A 24,599-nucleotide genomic window follows, 5' to 3' on the forward strand; every position below is an offset into this window, starting at 1 on the left:
TCTTGTGATAGACTATGCATGACCTAATGTGTGTGTGTGTGTGTGGGAGAGGGAGAGAGCGTGTCACTACCTCCACCATGCGAGCAGCATGGCCAGATCTGCCTCGCGCGCGCCGAGTGGAGAGAATTTGCGCAGCTCGGACTAGGCCTACTGTCATTCTCATTGCGACTCCACACACTGCCACTACGTTTCCCCCTAACTCTCCTATGAGCACTTCGACCTCGTCTAACATACCCAGTCGCATTAGACAAAGGCTCCACCACGTTACTGTCGCCGCGATTGTGGAGAGGCAAAAGACAGAAGCTAGCGCTATTAGGCTACCTCCAGCCTTGTTCGCCACACCACTAACACCCTGCTAACTTTCCGATGAACACTCCGAACCCGTGAAACATTATTCCCACCAGTGACATTGGGCAAATGATTCAACGTTTGTGCTTGGTGTAAGCTAAACTATGGAGTAAACTCTCACTTTGTCCAGCTGCATCATTGAAGGCAGGGACGCATCTGAAGCCTCACTAAACGAATCACCGTCATTTCCTGAAGGCAGATATTCCCCTTCAGAATCAGGGTCCGCGAATAGAAGACCCAACACTTCATTTCAGGTAAACTTTTTTGATGCCATTAGACGATAATCTAATGCAAATACTCGCTAACGTTGACAATATCGCTCTGACTAAGTGGCTCACACGCACACTAGCTCCGGTATTGCACGCACTGATACAATGCGCTGTAGCTCAAAAGTTTTGTTTAAACCATGACCTTTTTCGGACTCGGGGATGACGTATGACATGTCTGCCACCTAGTGGAGTGGATGTCGAACGAAATATGACACCCTATTTGACTAAATCGGCCGTTTTATTCATTACCGCATCTTGTCGAGTAAACTCGACAGTGGCGCCTAGAGGGTTAACAACAAAGACACCTCCGTTAGAGCTACATCTGTGACGGTAGGTCGGTAGTTGTAGACCGCATAAGTGAATGATCGATAAATGCAACGCCTGCATTACGGTGTGTTTCCACACAGCGAAACACCTCGCGATTTTCGGCCAGCGAAATTTCGCCTCGGGGGCGTGACGGCGAAACCGCTAACCTTTTGACTGCAGTGTCTAGCCAGTGGTGGCAAGCGAGCTAATTAGGCTAATCAGCTAATTCAAACGTTTAGGCACTTAATGAAGATATCCAGGGGTCTTTATGCCTCGACTAAGTTGATGTTGCCTATAAACAACAATTCATGTTCATAGAAACAACAAGGTCAATAAAACATAATATATTTCATACCTGTGTTGCAGCATGTAGCCTAGCTGTCTAGCTAGGTTTACAATGCAATCCAATGTCCTAAAATACTAGCATTTCGCCTGTCAGCTAGCTAAAAAGATCGAGTGCTTAAACTAACATATATAGTGGTCTATTTAGTGGTGTATGTGCTCTGACTAAGTTCGTGTGGCATATAAACCACAATTCGTGTTGATACAAGTGCCAATGTTCGTGTAGAAACATTTTAATCACATACAAATGTTCGAGTTACAGCTCAGGTAGTCTCTGCCATCTTGGTCAGACTTTTTTGTAACTCCCGCCTCCAAACACAAAGACGCGGACCTGATTGGTTCTCGAATGGTCCTCATTTAAATAAAGTTAAACTTTGGCCAACTTTGTTTCGCCTGCCTCGGCGATTCGCTTTCATTTCGCCCAACTAGGGCGAATTTCGTCTCCATTCAACCTCAATGAGAGCGACGCGAAATTTTGTTGTGTGGAAACACACCGTTAAACACTACGCCAAGAACCAGTCACAAATTCCCAGGGATATCGGTGAATATTAAGAAAGTAACACCTCAATTTGTCATCTAACGTCCATGATCAGTCATACTGATAACGTTATTTTTCAAGCTGACGCAAGTTGATAATTCACATATTTAAATATAGAATTTAATATTAAAATTGCATGTTTAAACGTGTAGTTAACATTAGGTAGGCAGTGACATTTATTGCACACATATATTTAATTAATTGGTATTACTAGTGGTGTTGAGTGCCTCATTATATGCTTTGTAATATTGTAAAATTGTCTGACTAACTTTATTGTAACTTTCCTTTTTGCAGATAAGGTATGGGTGATGGCTGAATGTACTGGAGGTGGCGGCAAGGAGGTCTCCATTAGTCTGCAAGGGAATGCCTACGTGAAGTGGTTTGGCTGGGGTGGTCTGAGGTGGCATGTCCTCCCCCTTTCTCCATGTTCCCAGACATTCATCTCCCTGACACCACCCACTGTCACTGGATCAACCTGAAGCCCATTATACAGTACATGGGACAGGGCACAGCACCACTACGAAACACATGACTTTCAATAACTTGCGTGGCACCAAGATAGGTCTGCCGCTGCTCTGAACCTTCTATTAACTTGACATCATTCATACTTGAGGCTGTACACATCACTTTGTTTCTATTTTCTTTATTGATGCCACCCAAACTTCAACTTTCTGTATGCCCCTGAACTCACACAAATTGTAAATTGCAATGCGCCATTTAACCAGTGGTGTAGTCTAGTTAGCTGTAGTGGTGGGTATACTGTGAGCAATCCTTGCCTATTTTAAATGGGTATACTGAGATGGTGATGCTTTTTAAGTGGGTTTACTGTGTATCACATAGACTATACCACTGCATTTAACTGCCTTGGTATTTAACAGTAGCCTACACACAGATTTTGAATGTTTTTTTTTTACTTTGTTTGAAGTATCATTCAGAATGCCGCCTGGTCTTCAATCGGCCTAAGAGGACACATGTAACCCCTCTCCTAGTTACTCTCCGTTGGCTCCCTATAGTAGCCAGAATTAAATGCCTTGAGACCAATTTAGCTGTCTAGCTCCATTGACTCCCATTCATTCTGCACTCATGGCGATCGCCCCCAGTGGAACTCTGGTGGAACTGCATCCAAAATTCGGTACAATGGGACTTAATACGGAGTGGCAAGGCTCTCCGTAGACGGGCTCTGGTCATACCGAGGTTGTCGACCTAGCAGGCTAGGTGACGTTTATTGCCATTCGTGCAAAACTAAGCAAGAGTTAACGTTAATGAAACTTAACATCGCCTTCTCCCAGTGACTTAAGTGTATTCAAATGAAGTTGCAACGGTGGTGGCGGCAATCACTGGTTACATTAAACCATTTGAAACAAGTAGGACTGTAAATGATCGTGACTATGGCTAACGTTACTTCGGATCAATATAGCAGAGCCCTTTTACTTTACCTATCAACTGGCTAATGCTAGCATGATTTAGCATGCTATAAGCTAATATCCTTAGCATCTACGAAAGAACAGCACATTTTTTCACTAAGAATCTGTCACAACTAACAACGATGTCTCTTACAAACAATCACACAATGTATGACTATCAATATGTATTTAATCAGACTGTGATAAGATATAGCCTAATGATAATAACAGCAACACTTATTTAGGTTAGATTACGTGTCGATATCAGGTGTCGTTAAAATAAGGTAGCGACAAAGCGTTGAGTCTGCTGCCAGCCAGCTGTCAATCATAGGTGTAAACACGCCCTTTTTCATTTTGTTAAAATAACATTTAAAAAAATAATTTCAACGAGAAAAGAAAAATAGTGTGTATTGAAGCATCTTGAAAACTATTTATTCGAATAAAAAGTTGTAGATGCAAAAATAGTTTTAGGTGAGAAAAGTGACACGGAAAGTTGGCTACTTGCCCATTGAAATACATGGAGATGGGCAGAGTTACGCTTTGTACTGCAACCAGCCACCAGGGGGCTCTGGACTAGCGCTCGCATCACTCTTAACAGACGGCACACTGTCCAGTTCTATATATACAGTCTATGCTTTCAACAATAAAAACAAAAACAATGCTTGAACGTTCTATTTGGGCCCCAATCTACTTCCTCTGCATTAAGATAACATATGGAATGTTAAAAAGGAAGCCTTGTGGGGCCAACTATGATGCTGATAATGGAACTCTCTTGAAAGGGTCCATAGAAAAGAGGAAATGACTCTCGATCTGATCTGTGCATTCCTCGCAAGCCATTAGCCTGAGTGAACCCACACTTTCAGGACAAACTTGGCAAGGTCATGGTCCAAATAAGGCAAAGTCTCAAGAGCAAAGTTTCCTTTTTTCTAAAAACAACAAAGCAAAAAAAACAAAAACAAATCTGGACATAGAGATGACGGCAGAATATAGACATAGACATACATCTTCGGTAGAAGCAAGTATAGTGAAGGAGTACACTGTACACTGTGTGTGTGTGTGTGTGCGTGTGTGTGTGTAATTTAAATCAAATCTCAATTCATAATGCAGATACAGAATTTGTGTGTTTAAGAGTGAGTCTGCAGACTGTTATTGTTTTCCTCAGTTCTAGTGCCATAGTTACTGCTAATGACTCGTTAATGACTCTGAAGGGCTTGTTTACAAGGCCTTGTTTACTTGTTTAGGGCTTATTTACAAGGCAGTGTCCATTGTTTGTTTTTCACTCGTTTGTTTGTTTGTTTTTTAACTCTTTGTAAACCAACTCTGGGTTTTGGAGAGTCAGTATAGAAATGTAACTTATTATTATTATTATAATTATAATAATAATAATAATAATAATTTGATGTTATTGTTTCATATTTCAAAAGGACCATGTGCTTTTAGAAGTGGCATAGCCTACCGAGGTGAACTGAATGTTGATGGGGTCATCGCAGTTTAGCTTCTTCTGCAGCTCATCCAACTGCTGCATGTACTGGCTACTTGCCGCCTCAAACACCTGGCTCAGGTGGAGTGTACCTGGCTGCTCGCAGTCCGTCAAGATCACCCATCTCAGCTCCGGCAGCCTGGGGAGTGTGGAATGGTGGGATGAAGTTATCACTTTATATATTTAGGCTGGGAACAGTAGTGTGGAATGGTGGGATTAAATTAGTAGTTTAGTCATTTAGGCTAGGAACGGGAGTGTCAAATGGTGGGATTAAATTAGTAGTTTAGATATTTAGGCTGGGAACGGGAGTGTGGAATGGTGGGATTAAATTAGTAGTTAGTTCAGATATTTAGGCTGCCTAAAACTTAAGTACAGACATGGAACATTTCATTGTGATTTAAGGTTGCATTTGATGTAATAAGGATGCATTTGATTGTTCTGTAATTGCACTGATTATACCTGTTGAACAGACCCAGTTGCCTTTGTGGTTGCACTTTCTAAACATAGATAGTTTAACAGCACAGGAGGGAGTGACAGGATTCCCATGGGACAGGAATCCAGAGGGACAGGCACAGAGGCAGATAAGAGCCTTAAACATTCCAGAGTCAGGCACAATGTATCTCCTCCCAAGCCTTCTCAACGTTTGTGTGTGTGTACACACTTGCTACTATTCCAAACTATTGACATATCAACCACTGGTAGATCTCATTCACCAACTTGGATCCAACTGTAAACTAGTAATCTGGCATTTGGAAGTTTAGGCCATAAGAATGTGGTCAGGGGTGTCTGTTGCATATACAGGCCCATATACAATGTCTACATTGTCTGAACAGACGGTCTTTATAATGTCAGCACAAAGCCAGATGCCTGATGACTCTGGACTGCACACTGTCTATCTGGACCGCACACTGTTTATCTGGACTGCATGCTGTCTTTCTGTAATGCATGCTGTCTTAAACGGAATTGAATTGAGGTGTCTGAGATGCTTTCTCTCTGTGAGTAACTGCCTGAGATGTGGTCCCTGCAGGTAGCTGCTCAAGTCATGTTCTTCTCTCTGTGAGTAACTGCCTGAGATGTGGTCACTGCAGGTAGCTGCTTAAGTCGTATTCTCTCTGTGGGTGACTGCTTCGGTCATGCTGTCTCAGAGTGCTACCTGCTGCTCTTGATGCCGCCAGGGCCGGCTGTGTCCATGTTGGGGCAGAGCTGCTTTAGCATGTCGTAGTACCGCTGCGTCTTGAACTGGAAGGGGCATACGACAGCACTAACCCCCACCTGAGAGAGAGAGGGAAAGAAAGAGAGAGAGAGAGAGAGAGAGAGAGGGGAAAAAAGAGATAAAAGAGGTGAGTTAAAATACTGGAATAGCCTTAAAAGGTGCCATGTGTAAGAATTGAGGATTGAAGAAACACAGGATGAGTTGGAGTTATCCTTTATGTGCCAGCGTGTACTAAGATTTGCCAACAGAAATGACACAGAAGAGTTATCAAGTGGGCACCCCCTTCATCAGCGTTTTGCCGATTTAAGCCCACGACGCCTCCGGAAGGCTCGACAGTAACCTCAGGCGTCCCTGAAGTACCCCTCTCTGTGTCATTCCTGGCTGCCTCCTGATGCCCAGCCCGTGTCTTTATGCTTCAGCCAAAGCCATTGGCTACTCCCTTCAGCTGCCTCCGACAATGCCCTGATGGCATGGCGCAGGCTTTGGCCTCTTACTCCCAGGTCCTTGAGCAGCCTGGTGGTAGACGAAGCCACAAAGCCCCTGCATCCCACCTCCACAGGGCGCACCTCAGTCCTCCAACCACGCTGCTGTGCCTCTGCAGCAAGGTCAGCATACCGTAGATGCTTGCGTTCGTATGCCTCCTCTACCGACTCCTCCCAAGGCACAGTCAGCTCAATGATAAAGACCTTCTTAGCAGATGGTGACCAAAGCACTAAGTCAGGTCTAAGAGTGGTGGCAGCAATCTCAGGAGGAAAGGCAAGGCGTTGCCCAACATCCGCCAACATTTTCCAGTCACAAGCTGTGTGTAACTGGCAGTGCTTTGCTGTTGTGAGTGCACTGTGATTTGCCTTTGCCCCCTCTCGCACAAATGTGACTGCTGGCAGGGAGTTGAGTGTTGCAGGTGTTGCTGAGTTGACTGCAGTTCGCCTCTGTTCCAAAGTGGCAGCAAGTTCTTTCAACACCTGGTTGTGACGCCAGGTATAGCGCCCCTGGGCAAGACTCACTTTACACCCTGTGAGAATATGCCTAAGGGATGCCGGCTTGGAGCAGAGTGCACAGCCTGGATCTTCTCCTCGCCACTGCTGGAGGTTCATGGGTGTGGGGAGGACATCATATGTTGCCCTGATGATGAAGCTGAGTCTCCTTGACTCCATACTCCACAGATCTTTCCAGCTCATTTTCCCTCCCTCCACACTCTCCCACTTGGTCCACTTTCCCTGCTTCCCAAGTGCCACCACCTTGGCCCTCCTGATGCCTTCCTCCTGGTTTTTAACCTCATCCACAATCATCTTCCTCCTTCTCAGCAGCTGAGGCTTTGCTCCAGGCTGGACGCTGAGCAGTTAGTCCCAGACCTCCTCTTCCATGTTGGCTGTTACTGCCTCCTCAACGGCTTGTGCTGGTCTCCATTTGCGGCCTGCTGTGATGGCAGGGGCGTTCTTTCTCACCATCAGGTCTTTGGACTCAGTCAGCGTCACCTGGAGTCTTGTCTTGGCGCACTTGAATTCCTCTGTGAGACTGGTGAGTGGCAGTCTGAGGAGGCACTCTCCATAGAGGGCGGTGGAGGTCAAGCAGCGTGGGACTCCCAAACACTTCTTTATGTGGTTAGTAATTCCCTTCTCCATCCTCTCCACAGTTGAGATGGGCACCTCATACAGTGTGAGAGGCCACAGCACCCGGGGCAGGAGGCCAAACTGTAGGCACCAGATCTTTAGCTTCCCAGGAAGCTCTGTGTTCTCAATGGCTTGCACGCCGCTGCTTATATCCCTCTGCAGTTGTGATACTTGGTCCTTATCCCTCAGGCTCGCGTCAAACCATCTCCCAAGGCTCTTGACTGGCCGCTCAGAAACCGAAGGAATTGGTTCCTCCCCGATGAAGAACTTGAGGTCCAACAGCATTCCCTTGACAATGGAAATGCTGCGCGACTTAGATGGCTTTATCTTCATACGGGCCCAGCTGATGTTCTCCTGCAGCTTTCTGAGCAGGCGTCTGGTACATGGTACTGTAGTTGTGAGAGTAGTGATGTCATCCATGTATGCTCGGAGTGGAGGGAGACGCGAGTCGGGGTTGAGTCTTTGTCCGCCAACAACCCATTTGGAGGCTCTGATTATGACCTCCATTGCCATTGTGAAGGCCAAGGGAGAGACTGTGCAGCCTGCCATGATTCCAACCTCAAGGGATTGCCACATGGTGGTAAACTCTGTGGTGGTGAAACAAAACTGCAGGTCTTGGAAGTAGGACTTAACCAAGGCTGTAATGTGTCCTGGGATACTGAAGAATTCGAAGGCAGACCAAAGGAGCTCATGTGGTACTGATCCAAATGCGTTGGCCAGATCCAGAAAGACAACGTGTAGATCATCTTTCTTCGCCTTTGCTGTCTGAATCTGGTGCCAGATCATGCTAGAGTGTTCCAAGCATCCAGGGAAGCAAGATATACCTGCCTAATGTACAGATGTATCTATGTACTGGTTGTTAATCAGGTATGCAGAGATCCTCTGGGCCACCACCAAAAAGAAAATCTTGCCCTCTACATTCAGTAGGGAGATTGGTCAAAACTGGCTGATGGTTTCTGCCTCTTTCGGGATAAGGACTCCTGCTGCCCTGCGCCACACTTTGGGTATGATCTTCTTCTGCCATATCGTCCTCATCAGCTTCCACAGAAACCTCAGGACATCAGGTGTGTTTTTATACAGCTTGTACGGTATTCCATTCGGTCCTGGGGCTGACGCCGTCCTTGCTCGGTGGACTACCCTTTCCACTTCTTTCCAAGTTGGGGGGCCATCATCACACTGATGTTTTGGGGGCAAGATTGGCAGGATGTCCGAGGGGATTGTGAGATGTTCATACCGCTTTGGATCAGAGTGTATGCTCCTGAAGTGGTCCTCCAGGTCTGTTTTAGTTGTTTTAAGGGATCCACTTTTCTCGCTTGAGAACAGGCCTTTTAGGAATGCGTAGGGATCCTTGTAGAACCTTGTTCTAGTGCGTTCCTTCTTCCTTCTGCATTTCCTCAAGGTCTCCGCTTTGCGTAGAGATGTTAGTCGCATTTTAATGCCCATTTGAAGTGCGTTGATGCCTTCCTTTTCAACGTCTGTGGACTTTCTCCATAGCTTCTTGAGCTTTCTCCTCTCCTGGACCAGACGTTTTATCTCCTGCTGTCTCCTCGATGTAACCACCACTGGGACTTGCTCTCTGCTCTTCTGTTCTTTAACCCTGAACCGTTCCACTCCATACTGGTAAATCAGGTTTCCCATACTCTCCAACTTCTTTTCAGCTGTGCCTTTTAGCGGCTCAAGGGACTTTGCAAGGTCGGTGTTGACAGTCTCCCACAGCTTCCTTTCAGCCGCACCAGGCCATTTCACCTGTGGTTTGCGCCCAGCCATCTTCCTCTCGGCTGGAGGTCTAGCTGGTTGAGTGGGTGGGATGGGACTCACAAATGCAATCTCTGTGTTTGAGGTAACATTCCGTGCCGTTGAGGTGCTGATGCACTGCACACTGTGGTTGGCGTCCCGTTTCTGTGCTTCAGGTAAAAATATCCAAAAAATGAGCTACACGCTAGAGGGTGACACGGGAATCAATTTTCACTCTCGTCCCATCCCGAGCCCACACAAATACTCCAGTCATATCCCGATCACGTGACTGCCCCCCCCCCCCCAAAAAAAAAAAATCCTGTCCTGCAAAATCCCGAGAGAAAGGCTCCCGAATCCCGTCCCACTCCCGTTTCGTTCCCTATGTTGTCTAAAGCATTGGTTCCCAAAGGGTAGGTTGTAGGAGATTTTATTTTGGTCACCAGCATAGTGACAATTTATGTAGGGTAATAGGCCTAGCTAAAACCTTATATAGCTTATGAACTCCTTCTGTGCACATATAGAACACCGCCAGAACGTGGATATCACTCGCAAAATGAAACAATATTTCTGTCAGGCGCCTACCATGGACCTCACAGTTGCAAAATGCAAGGGACATGAATGTATATTTGCTGAACAATAACGGACATCAGCTCTTCAACATGGCCCATTAAAATCTAGAAAGTATCATTTTAAATCGTAAAAAAACCCTGCTGTCAACAATAGGCTAAAGCAGACATTGACCGGACATGAGGCTTATTTGCGTCATAGGCTACAGATTGTTTCAATTGTAGATAGGCCTCTAAAGTTAATAACAGTCTCCATACATTCCATCTTATTTTGGATTTAAAACGCACAAAAGTGCATTAGAAAGGCTATAATTTAAATAGAAATGTAAACGCTATTTCCTCTTTCCAATCTTGCGAACTTCACTACAGTTAAGCTGCATTGCCATTTATTAGCAAGTTTCCCATAACAACCACCACATAGGCTAGTCGAGGTGACAAGGGTTATTAAGATCGACTTTGAACACAGTGAGCCATACAACTTGACAATTACACTGTATCATAGTGTTAATGTGTTGAGTAAAGCTACACATGTTTAGATTGATTTTGTTACCATGTGTGTTTATTCCTGCCGTTACAAAAACTAGCATTTCATATCACGTTAGCGATTAGCTCACGTTGATATAGCAATAGAAACACCTTCAGTTTTAGGTGTAGTCACTGACGCTGATTGATTATGGCAAGCCGTTCAGGACATAACGTCTGTCAAAATAACGCCTCCACGTGTAAATTTTTTACTTCAGGAGTAAAAAATAGACGTCTGAGCGTCAGACGTCATATTTTTACGCGTGCCACGCGCAAAAACTTTGCGTCTGACGTCAGAAGTAAAAAAAATTACGTCTGGGTGATTTGCTGCAATGCCAGAGCCTTTGTGCCAGAGTAGACACAGCATTGGTTGCTGGAAACAGGAAATGGAGCAGCTATAGTTGCAGCAGAAGAAACAAGATGCCAGAGCAATGTGCAGCATATTCCTGCTCAAATCGGCGGACCATCGCAAACAGGGCTTGGGGGGATTACTTTTCACAAGTAAGATTTAACATTATCGTACTATTGGTTGTATTTTGTGAATGCAATATTACCAGAGTTGAAAAGGAGCAAGGATCTTTTTTTATTACTGTATCTAAATCGTAGCCAGCTAGCTAGGCTACTTGCTAGGTGTTCAGGTGTTCACCTGGCTATGAACTGAGACTTGATAAGTCATATTCCATAACACTGACTTACATTACAACTGACACAAGAATGCTATTGTAGAAATGAATCAAATATTACTAATATAACATTGGCCGGCGAATTTTACACAAGTGGCACAGACTGTAGCCTATTATCGGGCAGTTGCTACTTGTAGTTTAGCTAGTTGTTGGTGGTAGCTTCACTATTTCCTGAATGGTGGTAGCTTCACTATTTCCTGAATAAAGTAACTTTTCAATAGCTTAACTTATATGAAGTAGCTTGGCCAAACAAGCTACACTTTTGTCATGTGAAATTAGCACAATTTAAAGTAGCTTCCTATGTAGTGAACTAGCCTACTGCTTTGTTTGTGTTACTAAGTTTGCTACATTTGACTGGGGTGGTAGTTTTGTGTAGTGAAGTTTTATTCATGGCAGAGTAACTGATAGTTTAGCTCACTACAATTCCCAAGTAGCTTGCCCAACACTGTATTATTCACATGTAATTCACCCTAACAAAAATAACATGCATCTCCAATCCCTTTTTATTCATTTATTTATTTTATATCTCCCCAGAACAACTGCCTTGCTCAAGGACTACCACGAATGAGCTGAACGGTCTCCTGACACCCCTGGAACTGAGGAAGGTGTAGCTCTACATTGCATTACTGCAGGGCATCTGCTAGACTGTGACTGAATATTTGATTTATGAGCTCCACCTTCATCACCTTTTTGGTATGGCAACTGCTCTGCCAATGACCGGAAAGCCCTGTAGAGGGTGTGAAAACTGCCCAACTCGCTCGGGGAGCAGTGAGGGGGTTAGGTGCCTTGCTCAAGGGCACTTCAGCCGTGGATGTGGGCATTGAAGAGCAGTGCTCAACCACTTCCCCTACCCACATTTTTCCTACTGATCGAGTGTGAGATCAGCCATTCAGACACCTGAGGGGTAGGCTATTCCAAGTAGGCTACGTGGTTGAGTGACAAACCTGAGTAAATTGACTCAGAGTAGAAGAGCTGATACAGGAAACATGGTTGTGTGTATTTTAATATTCATAGTGGCTTAACAGTAATAGAATATTCTGATACTGTATATCATATAAAGTGATGACATCCCAGATCAAAACTGGAAACATAATCCATAATGTTTGACAGCATAGACAAAAACTGGTTTGATACAAGTTGTAATGAGTTAAATGTCGTTCACAGTTGACAGAAAAATTCCATAAACATTTTCAAGTGTTTTCATATTTAAGTTCAGTGCCATCAAAAATAAAGTTTGATAAACAGACATTGGTTTGGAATAAGTAAAGGAAATGGTGTAACTGGGTTCAATATCTGTTAGAAAAGTTCCATAAACATTGAAAAGTGCAAGTTTGTTGGTTTGTTTCTGATCGTTAAAAAACAGACATTGGTTTTTGGCATTTAAGTGTAACAGTTCATTAATACAAGACAAAAAGGCCAGCATGTGTTATTCACAGTTCACAGGTTCCAGCCCCAATGAGGAGATCAAATAAAGAGGAATTAAGAAACATTTTAAAAACGGCTGAGATCAGCCCTGTTCAATGCAATCAGTAAAGAATCTAGGAGTGTCTTCACAGGCTCAGTGAGACAGAGGTTACTGTCATGCTGGTGACAGTACATGCACAACTGGTGCATGTAATTTTGTATGTTCCCAGTCCACCTTGCAAAAATTGCTTAGATACACTTAGACTGTGAACAAAAGTGCTACAGACAGCAGGTGGCAGTACATAATGAAACTGGGTAAACTCCATAAAAGAGGACCGAGTCATCCAGACAATGGGAAAATGGGAGACAGAGTGGCGAATGCAGGTGATTAGATTAGATTAGATTAGATTCAACTTTATTGGCATTGTGCAGAGTCCAAGAACAGAGACAACAAAATGCAGTTTGTGTCTAACCAGAAGTGCAAAAAAGCAGAAAAGTGCAATGTGATATACAAAGTAGTTGGTGCATGGACAGACAAAAGATATAGTGCAGTGTAGACAGTGTACAGTTGTTTTCAGAAGGTGGTTTAGAGTAGCATAAATTAAATATAAGTATGTGCAGTGTATTAGCTAGCCTAGAAATCTAGACGCGCCCCTAGCGGCAGCTGCCAGGGCTAGTCTAGCAACTCTCCGTTGGCTTGTGAGCTCCAGAAATCGAAACTTAATCAGGACATTGAAATCGTGTATAGAGTCGTTTGGTGGGCTTAACATAATGATTGATGGCAGAGTTGCAACGGTTTGGCTTGAATTCCCTGCTACTTGAAAACAAATATCCTATTGCGTGCAGAGGGAATTTGAAAGACAACTGATTATCCAGCCCCTCGCACGGCTATGTATTAGCAGTAACCTTAGAAGAGCAGAATAAATATGGACATGTAATATGAACAACATGTACAGATATGTGCAATGTAGTGGGGATTGGAGATGCATGTTATTTTTGTTAGGGTGAATTACATGTGAATAATACAGTGTTGGGCAAGCTACTAGGAATTTTAGTGAGCGAAACTATCAGTTACTCTGCCATGAATAAAACACTACACAAAACTACAACCCCAGTCAAATGTAGCAAGCTTAGTAACACAAACAAAGCAGTAGGCTAGTTCACTACATAGGAAGCTACTTTAAATTGTGCTAATTTCACATGACAAGAAAAGTGTAGCTTGTTTGGCAAAGCTACTTCATATAAAGAAGTTAAGCTATTGAAAAGTTACTTTATTTAGGAAATAGTGAAGCTACCACCAACACACGTATTACTAGCTAAGCTACAAGTAGCAACTGCCCAATAATAGGCTACAGTCTGTACCACTTGTGTAAAATTCGCCGGCCAATGTTATACTAGTAATATTTGATTAATTTCTACAATAGCATTCTTGTGTCCATGGTAATGTATGTCAGTGTTATGGAATATGACTTATCAAGTCTCAGTTCATAGCTGGGTGAACACCTAGCAAGTAGCCTAGCTAGCTGGCTACGATTTACATACAGTAATAACAAAGATTCTTGCTCCTTTTCAACTCTCTGGTAATATTGCATTCACAAAATACAACCAATAGTACGATAATGTTAAATCTTACTTGTGGAAAGTAATCCCCCGAGCCCTGTTTGCGATGGTCCGCCGATTTGAGCAGGAATATGCTGCACATTGCTCTGGCATCTTGTTTCTTCTACTGCAACTATAGCGGCTGCATTTCCTGTTTCAATTCCAGCAGCCAATGCTGTGTCTACTCTGGCACATAGGCTCTGGCATTGCAGCAAATCATCCAGTCGTCCTTTTTTTACTTCTGACTTCAGACGCAAAGTTTTTGCGCGTGGCACACGTAAAAATATGACGTCTGACGCTCAGACGTCTATTTTTTACTCCTGAAGAAGTAAAAAATCTACACGTGAAGACGTTATTTTGACAGACGTTATGTCCTGAACGGCTTGCCATAATTGATTTAATCTTTGGGTGCACTCACCGCATGTTTTAAGTTAATCTCTGGCTCCGTTCCCCTCCCGCCCACTCCCGTTCATTTATGCCCGTCCCGTCTCTATCACGTTACCAACAGTGAAATTTACTCCCGTACCGCAGGACTCCCGCGGGAATACCGTGACCCGCGGGAGTCCCGAAAAATTGTCACCCTCTACTACACGCATCAAAAGAATGAGAAGAAATAAGGGCAATGATGTCATTAAAAAAAGTACAAGGTATAGTGCTGCAGAGATATCAACCTGAATTAGCATGCTAAATCACTAGCCACAACCCGACAGGTGTCATAATACCAGTTTCGGCCATGGGAGGCACTATGCGGGCAACATAACCACCAGCCAAACTGCAATACACGTTTCTCAGTTGTTACTCTAGGGTAAACCAACTCACTTTCTGGAGGTACTGTATACTGCCCCCATCTTTTATGGAATGTGGAGTATGAATTGATTTTTTGGCGGACATTACACATGGTAATGGTAAGTAGTGAGTGTTAAAACCATGCAAGGTAGAAATGGGTGTACATTATATTATATACATTATATTTAGCTAAATAGCTAGCTCCATGACTTAGCTCAGCTAAGCAACGACCCACTGCGGATAAAATCGCTAACCTAAAAAGTTGATCTATTTTAACTTTGAGTGTCTCACATTTTTAAAAGCCTAGCTTTCCCTTCTATTTGCACCCCGCTTTTATAAATGTAAAGCGCATTGCAACGGGTCAGACGCATCATTCCATAGGGTTCCAACAGTTCCATCAGCATTCCAACAGTTGAATTCCGGCGCCTGGAGGTGAAAGCAGTGCGCCACTCTAAACAGGCCTCTAGGGGGACAAAGCTGCAGAACAGATCTGAGGGACTGATTAGTGAGCTGCTTGTGCAGGTGTGGCTTAAGTAGGGAAGTGTTTGTGTAGTAAATAGCAATGGTCATTTCTGTGTGTGTATGTGTGTGTGTGTTTGTGCATGTGTTGATAGGGGCTCATTATAGAGACTACTGTGTGTGTGTGTGTGTGTGCATGTTGGTAGGGGAGTACTATAGATACTACTCAGTGATAATATGTTTCTTTCCCCCTAACAAGAATATCCCCTTTCAGAGAGGAGTGGCTTTGACAAAGCACATCTGCCATGTTAACTGCCAAAAGGCATATCTGCCATGTTAACTTCCTGGTTCACGTGAAGCGCATTTGCAACGGTCAGACGCATCATTCCATAGGGTTCCAACAGTTCCATCAGCATTCCAACAGTTGAATTCCGGCGCCTGGAGGTGAAAGCAGTGCGCCACAAAGCTGCAGAACAGATCTGAGGGACTGATTAGTGAGCTGCTTGTGCAGGTGTGGCTTAAGTAGGGAAGTGTTTGAACACACACACACACATTCCATTGAATTACAGCATGCTAACCGCCAAACTGCCAAAAGGTTAACATCTGCCATGTTAACTTCCTGGTTCACATGCTCACACACTGAGAATGAGAGTGTGACTGCTGGCCATAACTGATAACAATTCATAATTGAAGTCCATGATGGTTTTTGTAGGGGTTTGTACCTGCATGTGTTATAATGTACAGTACAGGAGTGTTTTCTTCTTTCTCCCAAAGTGTGTGTGTGTGTGGGCAGGGTCAGATGGGGGGCTGTGTGTGTGTGTGTGTGTGTGTGTGTGTTTGTGTGTGTGTGTGTCTACGTGTCTACCTTCCTGAGTGCAAACTCCACCTCCTGCAGCTGATAGGCTGGGTTGACCGCCACCTAGAGAAGGGAAAAGACTGAAGTTCAATGATGGGGGGCCTTATCACCTCGAATGCAGAGACGAAACAGAGCATTTCCCAACAACACTGGTCTTCTGAGAAAACAGACACCAGATGGGCAAACTCTGATGTCCAGCTCATCTTATTTCAATTTTTCAATTCAATTTATTGTGCTTATAGAGCGCCAAAACATTACACATGTATCATGGCGCTTTACAGAATGTAGGCAATCAGAGAAAAAGGAAAGAAAGGAAGAAAAGAAAAGAAAGAGAGAGGCCCATGGGTAACAGGGGCGAGGAAAAACTCCCTAGAATCGGAGATACATATAGGAAGAAACCTCGAGCAGATCCACGACTGAAGGGCCTGACCCATCTGCCTAGGGTCAATACAGGACAGTAAGGTCTGTAAACATGACAAATGCATATGATAGTCAGGTGTAGAGAATAAGACATGGTGTTAAAAGCACTTGAGCTGAAAGTATTTCAATACACAACAGTAAGTATAAGTATATATACTTATATATACTATATACTTATAATATACTTATCTTCAAGTTACGATTTATCTTCTATATACAGTACATGCTTCAAGGTGAGGGACTTGCTTAAAAGGACTTTGCTCGACATGAGATTCGAGCGTAGCCACAGTTCATGTTCAGATTGATAAATGCCATGCTTTCCGTGGAAATGAGTGTACGTCTGTCCTACGCCTGTTTTATGTCGTAGACCTACGTTTGTTTCTTAAATGAGGGTGAGATCCTATGAAATGAACATTCTGATCAACAGATGTGGACACGATTGGGGAAAGCAGATACTGTTGTACCGCAAGTTTTGTAAGCCTATTTTGCGTTGTTGCAAATATCAGATGTAACATTGTATAACATATGCAACATACACTTAAGAGCATGTGCTTTTTTTCTCTAATTTGCATCTGAATGCAGTAACCTTTCTTGCAACTGCCCCCCATGTCCTTGAGTTGTAACAGTGTCCGAATACAATTGCAATATACTGTACCACTTGGCAATGCATTATTCACAACAACATATTTATGTATGTATGTTAAGTGTTTTTTTCTCTAAGTCTTTACAGTAATGAAATAGTTGCTCATAAACCAAGTGCGTCACATTCACCAACGCTGTTCTAACCCTGCTGCCTGCAACCCAAAACTGAAAAAGTTACATATTTACCCCCACCCAGTTACATATTTACCCCCCTCACAGTTACATATTTGCCCCACACAGCTTGGCTGATTGGACAGCGCCACGGTGATTCCATCTCACCAGGATGATGCCAGCTTTGGCTGTAGCGAATTGCATGAGGATCCACTCGTACGTGTTGGGACCCCACATGCCAAGTCTGTCACCTCTCTTCATCCCGAGTGCCAAAAGACCTGCCGCAGCCTGGTCCACCTGTGATACATGGGCACACACACGCACACTCAGCACACAGTGAACACACAGTGAGGTGAAGCACACACTAACCCGGAGCAGTGAGCTGCCTTGCTACAGTGGCGCTCGGGAGCAGTGAGGGTTTAGGTGCTTTGCTCAAGGGCACTTCAGCCATTCCTACTGGTCGGGGATCCTCCGGTTACAAGCCCGAAGCCCTAACCAGTAGGCCATGACTGCCCCTAAAAACAAACAAACAAACAAAAGAAGCATATTTAGCAGATAAGCTACCTAATATGTCAAGTCATGTCAAGTCATCTCAGGTCCTGTTCTTGGGTTTGCTCACTTTGGGTTTGGGACAACTCGCTGGATACAAAACATATGGATAACTGAAGTGAATTATAAAATGACACAGAATATTCGGCCATTTAGTCTGACAATTTTCCTACGAGCCAGCTGGTAGTTGTTTGTAGGGGCACTTACTCAATCCAGCTGTCATCTACTTCAGACTGTAATGCTGTATTTAGATCATCAGAATAGTTCTATTAATTTACAATGCACAAATACAACCACATAGATTTGTTTTCAAGTGCAGCCCATTGACTACACTTTATGTCAAGGGGAAATTATGTTTGTGCATATGCGTGTGTGTGTGTGTGTGTGTGTGTGTGTGTGTGTCTGTGTGCTGAGATTTCACTGCTAATCACTGTGCCTTGGGGAGCTCCTATAAGTTCCACAGACTGCATCCATATCCATCTATCAAAATCAGAATGTCAAACCCTAATCTGACACCTGACAAATTCCAGAAATATCACTTAAGGCAGTTCCAAAGAAAGGTCAGTGTGTGTGTGTGTGTGTCTCCTCCTCAGATGTGACTGCACATGTGTCTCTTGCCCAAAAAGCCTGGACTTTGTAATCACCATGGTCACCATTGACAGATCTAAGCTCCCGTGACTATATCTGAATGAATGTTTAACCTCACTGGTCACCCTTATGCAGCATGGACATAAAGTAGATTTCTGTTTTATTGCTAGTGAGGTCCAATTAGGGTTGCTGTTACGGCTGCCTAATTGCTCATTTCTCTGACAGGTATTATGATTGTGATTTGATTTGATGTAATTTTTCCTGAAAGTCAACCTTCAGTTTAATATTCCAAATATTGTATTAAGTTGGGCCACTTCTGATTGGCGAGCATGCCTAGTGCATGAGAAATACAGCGCTCCTGATAGGTGAGCTTCACTGTCTGTCACACAAGGAGGATGACATGAATATAAAAATCACAGATGTGACAAGATTAACCATTAGGACAGAGTCGCAAGCAAGATTCACAGAGTCGCAAGATTAGCTAATTAGTTCAAATTGTCATTTTGATTAAAAAAAAAAATCGATAAGCTGGTCAAAGAGCGTTTCTGTCGTCTGGTCCATGTTGAAATCAGAAGAAAGTTCATGATAGATTGTGATGTCACTTGACATACGGTGGCCTGACGCCTGGCCTGTCCCATGCTACTGGCTGTGATCATTCGAGGAGGAACTACAGGATCTTTGCCCTGCAAACATTACCTGTCCACTATCACTCTAAGGCTAATAGGCGTTGTAGCTTCCTGCAATAGTGACGTATCTAACTTTCAAAGATAGCATGCTTCTGTGTATCAAACTAAATGTGACGTGTCTTCGATTCCTCAATACCGGCATCCTATCTGAATGGAAGCACTGAGGCAGCATTCTGGCCCTCTGTTTGGGCAGAGTACAGAGCAATAACACACCATGATCATGAGTTCCACACTAAGGGAACAAAAAAGCATGCCACTTTTTTGACCACATCCTTTGCTTCTGCTGTACGACAAGTCTGCTGCCAGCATGTGATGTGGTGGCTTCCTTTCCTCTTTTTGCCTGACCCTGAGCAAAACGGAACCATAAACAAGATCTGAAAGTATGAGAGATGAGAGTGCACAGGCACACCCCACCCTCCAAAAGCTGACAATCAACAGATTCACCAGCCGCATCACGCATCACTTCCTGTCTGTGAGACAGGAAGCCAGGAGCAGAGGTGCACCACTCACGTCCTGTTGGAACTGGGCGAAGGTCTTCCGGATGCCGTCCTGCATGAAGACCATGGCCTCGCGCTCTGGGTACCTCTCCGCGGCGGCCTGTAGGGCCTCACCAACGGTGCTGGACATCAAGGAGCGGGTGGACGTCCCGTGGGCATAGCTGGTGGTCAGGGTCGGCTCCACGGGAGGGTGGTCCACATGGATGGCGCTAGGATGGAACGGAGAGAGACGCACCGTAAAGGAGATGACAGACACGGGTAACTTTGATTGGCAGCGTTGTCAGGTGGTGTTGTTAGGCAATGTTGTTCAGGCACGCCCCCTTTGATCATCAATTTGGTATTTTTTTTTTTTTTTTAAACTCTGGTGATTGCTAATAATCACTGGGCATCTCATAATCATCATCATCAAAATAATAATAATAATAATAATAATAATAATAATAACTAGAAAAGTATTTCCTGAAGGAAATACAGTGCATGAAAATGCAAAAATATGAGGTAAAATATCATAGAGTAAAAACAAACTATATTGGTTGCTAGGTAGATGAGGTTTAATATAGTTGGAATGACTGAACAGTTAAATAGGTGGATAGTTTAAATGGTTAAATTATTTAAGTAGATAGTTGACGATAACTGACAGTTGGAATGGCTCTAATGTTTGCTAGCAGTTATGTTAACTATGTTAACAAAGATAATAATGCTAACCAAGTTACTTAGTTAAAGGATAATTCCGGTGTGATTTTGACCTAAAGTGTGTTGAAACATGATACCGAGTGTGAATGTATGTCTCATAGCTCACCTCGGCTTGTCAATGTTAACTATGTGACTTAGCTAACTTACAGTGGGCAGTGCTTCGCCTTGGCCAGCTTCACTCGCGGTCCGCGCGTGGGATCACACGGTATCACGCGACTTTAATTTGTATTTTTCCAGTGAGACGCTGCAACAACCGGTAGATGGCTCAAGTGAGCAGGGTGTCTCGTAAAAAGAAATGGAGCCTGGAAAACCCTACACAGACTTCACTACAGACTTTAGCAGACTGGTTTAGAAATAATGTAATAGCCAGAAATATGCCTGCCCTGCCCTAATAAAGAAATATTTGGTTAACTGCGAGTGAATCCCGTTTGCAGCCGTAGAGACGCAGGACAAATTAAACATTCTGGTTATCTCCGAGTGCAACGATGATAGACAGACATCATTTGGACAAAATATAGAGCATATTAACCTCCGTTGCTCAGCCAAATGCCTTCCTGTTACGTCCTGTTATCACGGAGTTACAGGCGATAAACAATTTTTGATGGTCACAAGTTTACTTCATTAGGGACTGTTCGTTATTTATTTAAGGGGCTACCGGAGGAGTTTTGGGAGCATTAGTCCAAAAAGACGTGACCCTCCCTCGCCAGCAATACATTTTTCTATGACCCTCCAAAGTGATTTATCACGTACTGTATTTTAACGTTTTCACATATTTGGCCATAAGCCGTTTATCATAGGCTATCACGAAACCAAACTACAAAGGCAAACACTTTAACAGGGGGAATTAATTGGGCATGAATCATGCTGAACGCTATTTCGCTACCTTAGAATAATAAGGTTCTATCTGCGTTTTGAGTAGGTACAACCGGGACGATTGAAACGGGGGACGAATGAAACATTCCGGTTTTCTCCGAGTGCAATGATGATAGACAGTCATCATTTGGACAAAACATGCAGCATATTAACCTCCGTTGCTCAGCCAAATGCCTTCCTGTTGCGTCCTGGTATCACGGAGTTACAAGCGATAAACGATTTTTGATGGTCACAAGTTTACTTCATTAGCGGTTTGTTTTTTTGGATTATTAAAGAGTGTTTTTCATTTAAAGATTTGACTTTGTGCTTATTAAGTAGAGCATTTAGTGCTCTCCCCAATCCCAGACGTTCACATTGCATGTTTGTTTGTAATAGATGCAACCGCGAGATAGGCTATGCGTTTGACAATGAGTTGTTAACAGAACCAAGACATAGGCTATAGCCCAGCAGCAATCTAGGGACTGTTCGTTATTTATCGAAGGGGCCACCGGAGGAATTTTGAGTGCTTCAGTTGGAAGTTGCATGACCCTCTCTTGCCTGCTAGAAATTGTTCAATGACCCTCCGACAGAATTGTTAAAAAAGACATGACCCTCCCCTGCCAATTGTCGCTGTCTTCCGCCCGCGCCACAGCCACACACTTTGTGATAACGTTCTTAAATCAATCTTTCCCGTGAGCTTGCATGCTACCAGTCCTTCCTTTTCAAATGTGTTGCGCCTGTTTGCACAATTTCACAAATAATCATATGTGATTAATAATATGACAAATAATCCCTGTGCACGGGGACCGACATGCTAACTATGCTAACCATGTGACTTAGCTAACCTAGCTAATCATTTTTAGTAGTTATGCTAACTAGCATGCTAACAATGTTAACTATGCTAACCATGTGACTTAGCTAACCTAGCTAATCATTTTTAGTAGTTATGCTAACTAGCATGTTAACAATACTAACTATGTTAACCATGCTAACTAGCTACAGTGGGTAGGAGTCATAGTTGATGACAAGTGTTGACATAGTTGATGACAAGTTAAAAGTTGTTGATAGACAGCTAGTTTAATAGATAGATAGTTTAATGATAGTCTAAAAGTAGACCGTTTAAAAGTTGAATGTAAAAAGTTCAGTAGTTTAATGGGTTACATTGTTTAACAGTGGATTATTGTAGTGAGGACTTTTATTTTGAAACAGTTTTGGGCAGAGGAAACAGTTGAATAGGATGTGTAGTCTTAATTGACCCAGATTGTATGCTTAAAGCCTGAGGCTGCAGGTGGCCTGAACACCTGCCATAGGATTCTAATTGCTTAATGGCTGTATTATGATGTCATAATCGGTAATGTTAAGTCTATGGGGATTTTTAAAAAGTTTTTCTTTAATAGTTTAAAAAGTATAAAAGTTTCAAAGTTGAAAAGACATAACCTGCTCCGTTTTAAGACCTACGTTACAAAGTTTGAACAAAGTTTCTAAGTTAAACTGTTCAAGAGAAATTGCGTATGGAAAAAGTGCTAAGCGGAATAATAATAATAAGAAGAAAAAGTTGTTGTTGCCTAGGAAGAACAGTACAGTGCATTTTCATGCACTGTAGCCTAATAATAATCCAATTAGAAAATAATCATGTGACCGCCACACATTGCTGAGTGAATAATCACCATAAGATGGCCTACAGGGTGCAGTTCTGAAAACATGGTGCAGAAATAGAAAACAGGGACACAGCAAGGAAGGTAAAAAGTCGAGCAATGCAATGCTATAGTAGGCTATGGGAAGGGGTTCAGTTGTAAAGACGTATTAGTGATGCCATACACCACACCACAAGTGGTGTAGGCTATAGCCTAATAGGTTTTCAGTATGGGGTTTCTGGAAGTTGTAGTCTTTACAGCTTTTGTTTTCAAAAGTGAGGGTATCTTGCAAACCAAGGCTGTCATCAAAGATCCTTGATTAAAATCCCAGCTGCTAAATTTGCGCATGCGCGTTTGAGTATTGTCTATATTTGTGTGTGCGTTGGTGGGGGCATGTTCATATACTACTACCATGACTATTGTACTTTTGTAGCCTACTTCCCTGCAAAATACGAAAGCCCAAACTAAAGATACAAGTAGCCTAGTAAGGAGCCAAAAGCCTAGGCTACTACATAAAGAAATTAGGCTATAGAAAAATTGATTCATTCCCACTCGTCATCACGGTTACAGAAATTCATTCACTTTCTTGGAGGCTGCTGTCCTCTACCTAGTTGTGTAATCATTCCATATATTTAAAACGAGCTTGTTAAAGTATGAGTTTGTCTGTCAGCTATGTTCCATCTCGAGTAGCCTGTTATGCAACCTACAATGGCTGGGGCTGGAACTTGTGTAGCCATACACTCAACACCGTGTGTTCGTTTTCATGAAATTCCTGCAGAGTTCTGTCTCCAATTAGGCTACTTGCTTTTCTGCTCTTGCATAAAGTTGTGCAGAAGTAACGCTTCTTTCAAAGAATGCAATAAGTAGGGTACATTAAAGCACGGTTCATCAGATTAGGCTACTATATTCAACATGTTAAATAGGCTATATAAAAACTTTTTCGGTTAGAGTGTGATGCCTGTTTCCCAAATACCATATTGCATATCGTACCAGCTCTGCTGTCCAGAGACAAATATGTTTGTCCGTCTCGATAGACCCTTGGCTTTCTTGGAAACAGCAACGCCAGACCGAAAATAACCTAGAAGAATCCTCATCGACATGACTGCAGTCTCAGTGCGCCCAACTTGATGCAAAATAAATCTACCAAAACGTAGCCTAAACAAAAACAATGTTTCAGTAAACCACAACTAGCTTTTGGTATGCCAATGTTTGACAGAATATCCGAACGTGCAGATAAATCTTCTTTACGCAGAATGAATCTGTGCCGAAGATGCAAAGAACTGTTCCTGCTATATTTCCGACGAGACGACTACGAGTAGAGACAACCAACGACGCTTTTGAGTTGTTTGAGTTCCAAGCACAGTCGCTTGCTCCCCTCTATAGATTAAAATCGGAATAGTTACTGGTATGGTAGCCTACAAGTGGTTCCCAAAGTCCCCTGGCCTAGTCATACATTCATGCATTCATCGATTTGCTGAAGAATATTTTCAGCTTGTTAAGAGTTTTTTCTGAAAAAAAAAAACATTTGCAGGGAAGAGGAAAGTGTATTTTTGATAAAACAATTAAGTTCTTAAATGTATGCCATAGTTTATATCAAACAGACTCGAAACCCTACAGGATCTTGTGATTTGTTAATATTTGCCTAATATGTTTGATTTGGGCACTTGTTTAATTGTAGACAGTGTTGAATCATGCAGACTATGGATCAATTGGGTAAATAAATAAATAAATATAGTCTTTGAAACAATTAATTGCATAGCCTAATGAATGTGCGAATGGTCCTCACGTTGACAAAAACAATGAAAATCA

The 24,599-nt window shown here is 43.1% G+C and overlaps 1 protein-coding gene across 2 annotated transcripts in view; it reads right to left on the minus strand.

Annotated features, from left to right (window-relative positions):
• The window catches only part of acsf2 (acyl-CoA synthetase family member 2), a 60,360-nt gene extending 36,221 nt beyond the window's left edge, over positions 1 to 24,139 (minus strand). Inside the window, exons 1-7 of one of the 2 annotated variants that reach the window (XM_042082733.1) lie at positions 24,039 to 24,130; positions 23,781 to 23,945; positions 19,625 to 19,820; positions 17,460 to 17,588; positions 16,128 to 16,181; positions 5,840 to 5,958; positions 4,663 to 4,825 (exon numbers count right to left, since the gene is read on the minus strand). In XM_042082733.1, coding sequence (XP_041938667.1) covers positions 4,663 to 4,825; positions 5,840 to 5,958; positions 16,128 to 16,181; positions 17,460 to 17,588; positions 19,625 to 19,820; positions 23,781 to 23,890 — 771 coding nt within the window. In that variant the 5' untranslated portion in view covers positions 23,891 to 23,945; positions 24,039 to 24,130. Of the gene's footprint in view, positions 1 to 4,662; positions 4,826 to 5,839; positions 5,959 to 16,127; positions 16,182 to 17,459; positions 17,589 to 19,624; positions 19,821 to 23,780 lie in introns of both variants that reach the window. The other variant, XM_042082732.1, reaches the window with a different exon arrangement.
• Positions 24,140 to 24,599: the final 460 nt, after the last annotated feature.

Source organism: Alosa sapidissima, chromosome 24, assembly GCF_018492685.1.
Source record: "Alosa sapidissima isolate fAloSap1 chromosome 24, fAloSap1.pri, whole genome shotgun sequence".
NCBI lineage: Eukaryota > Metazoa > Chordata > Actinopteri > Clupeiformes > Clupeidae > Alosa > Alosa sapidissima.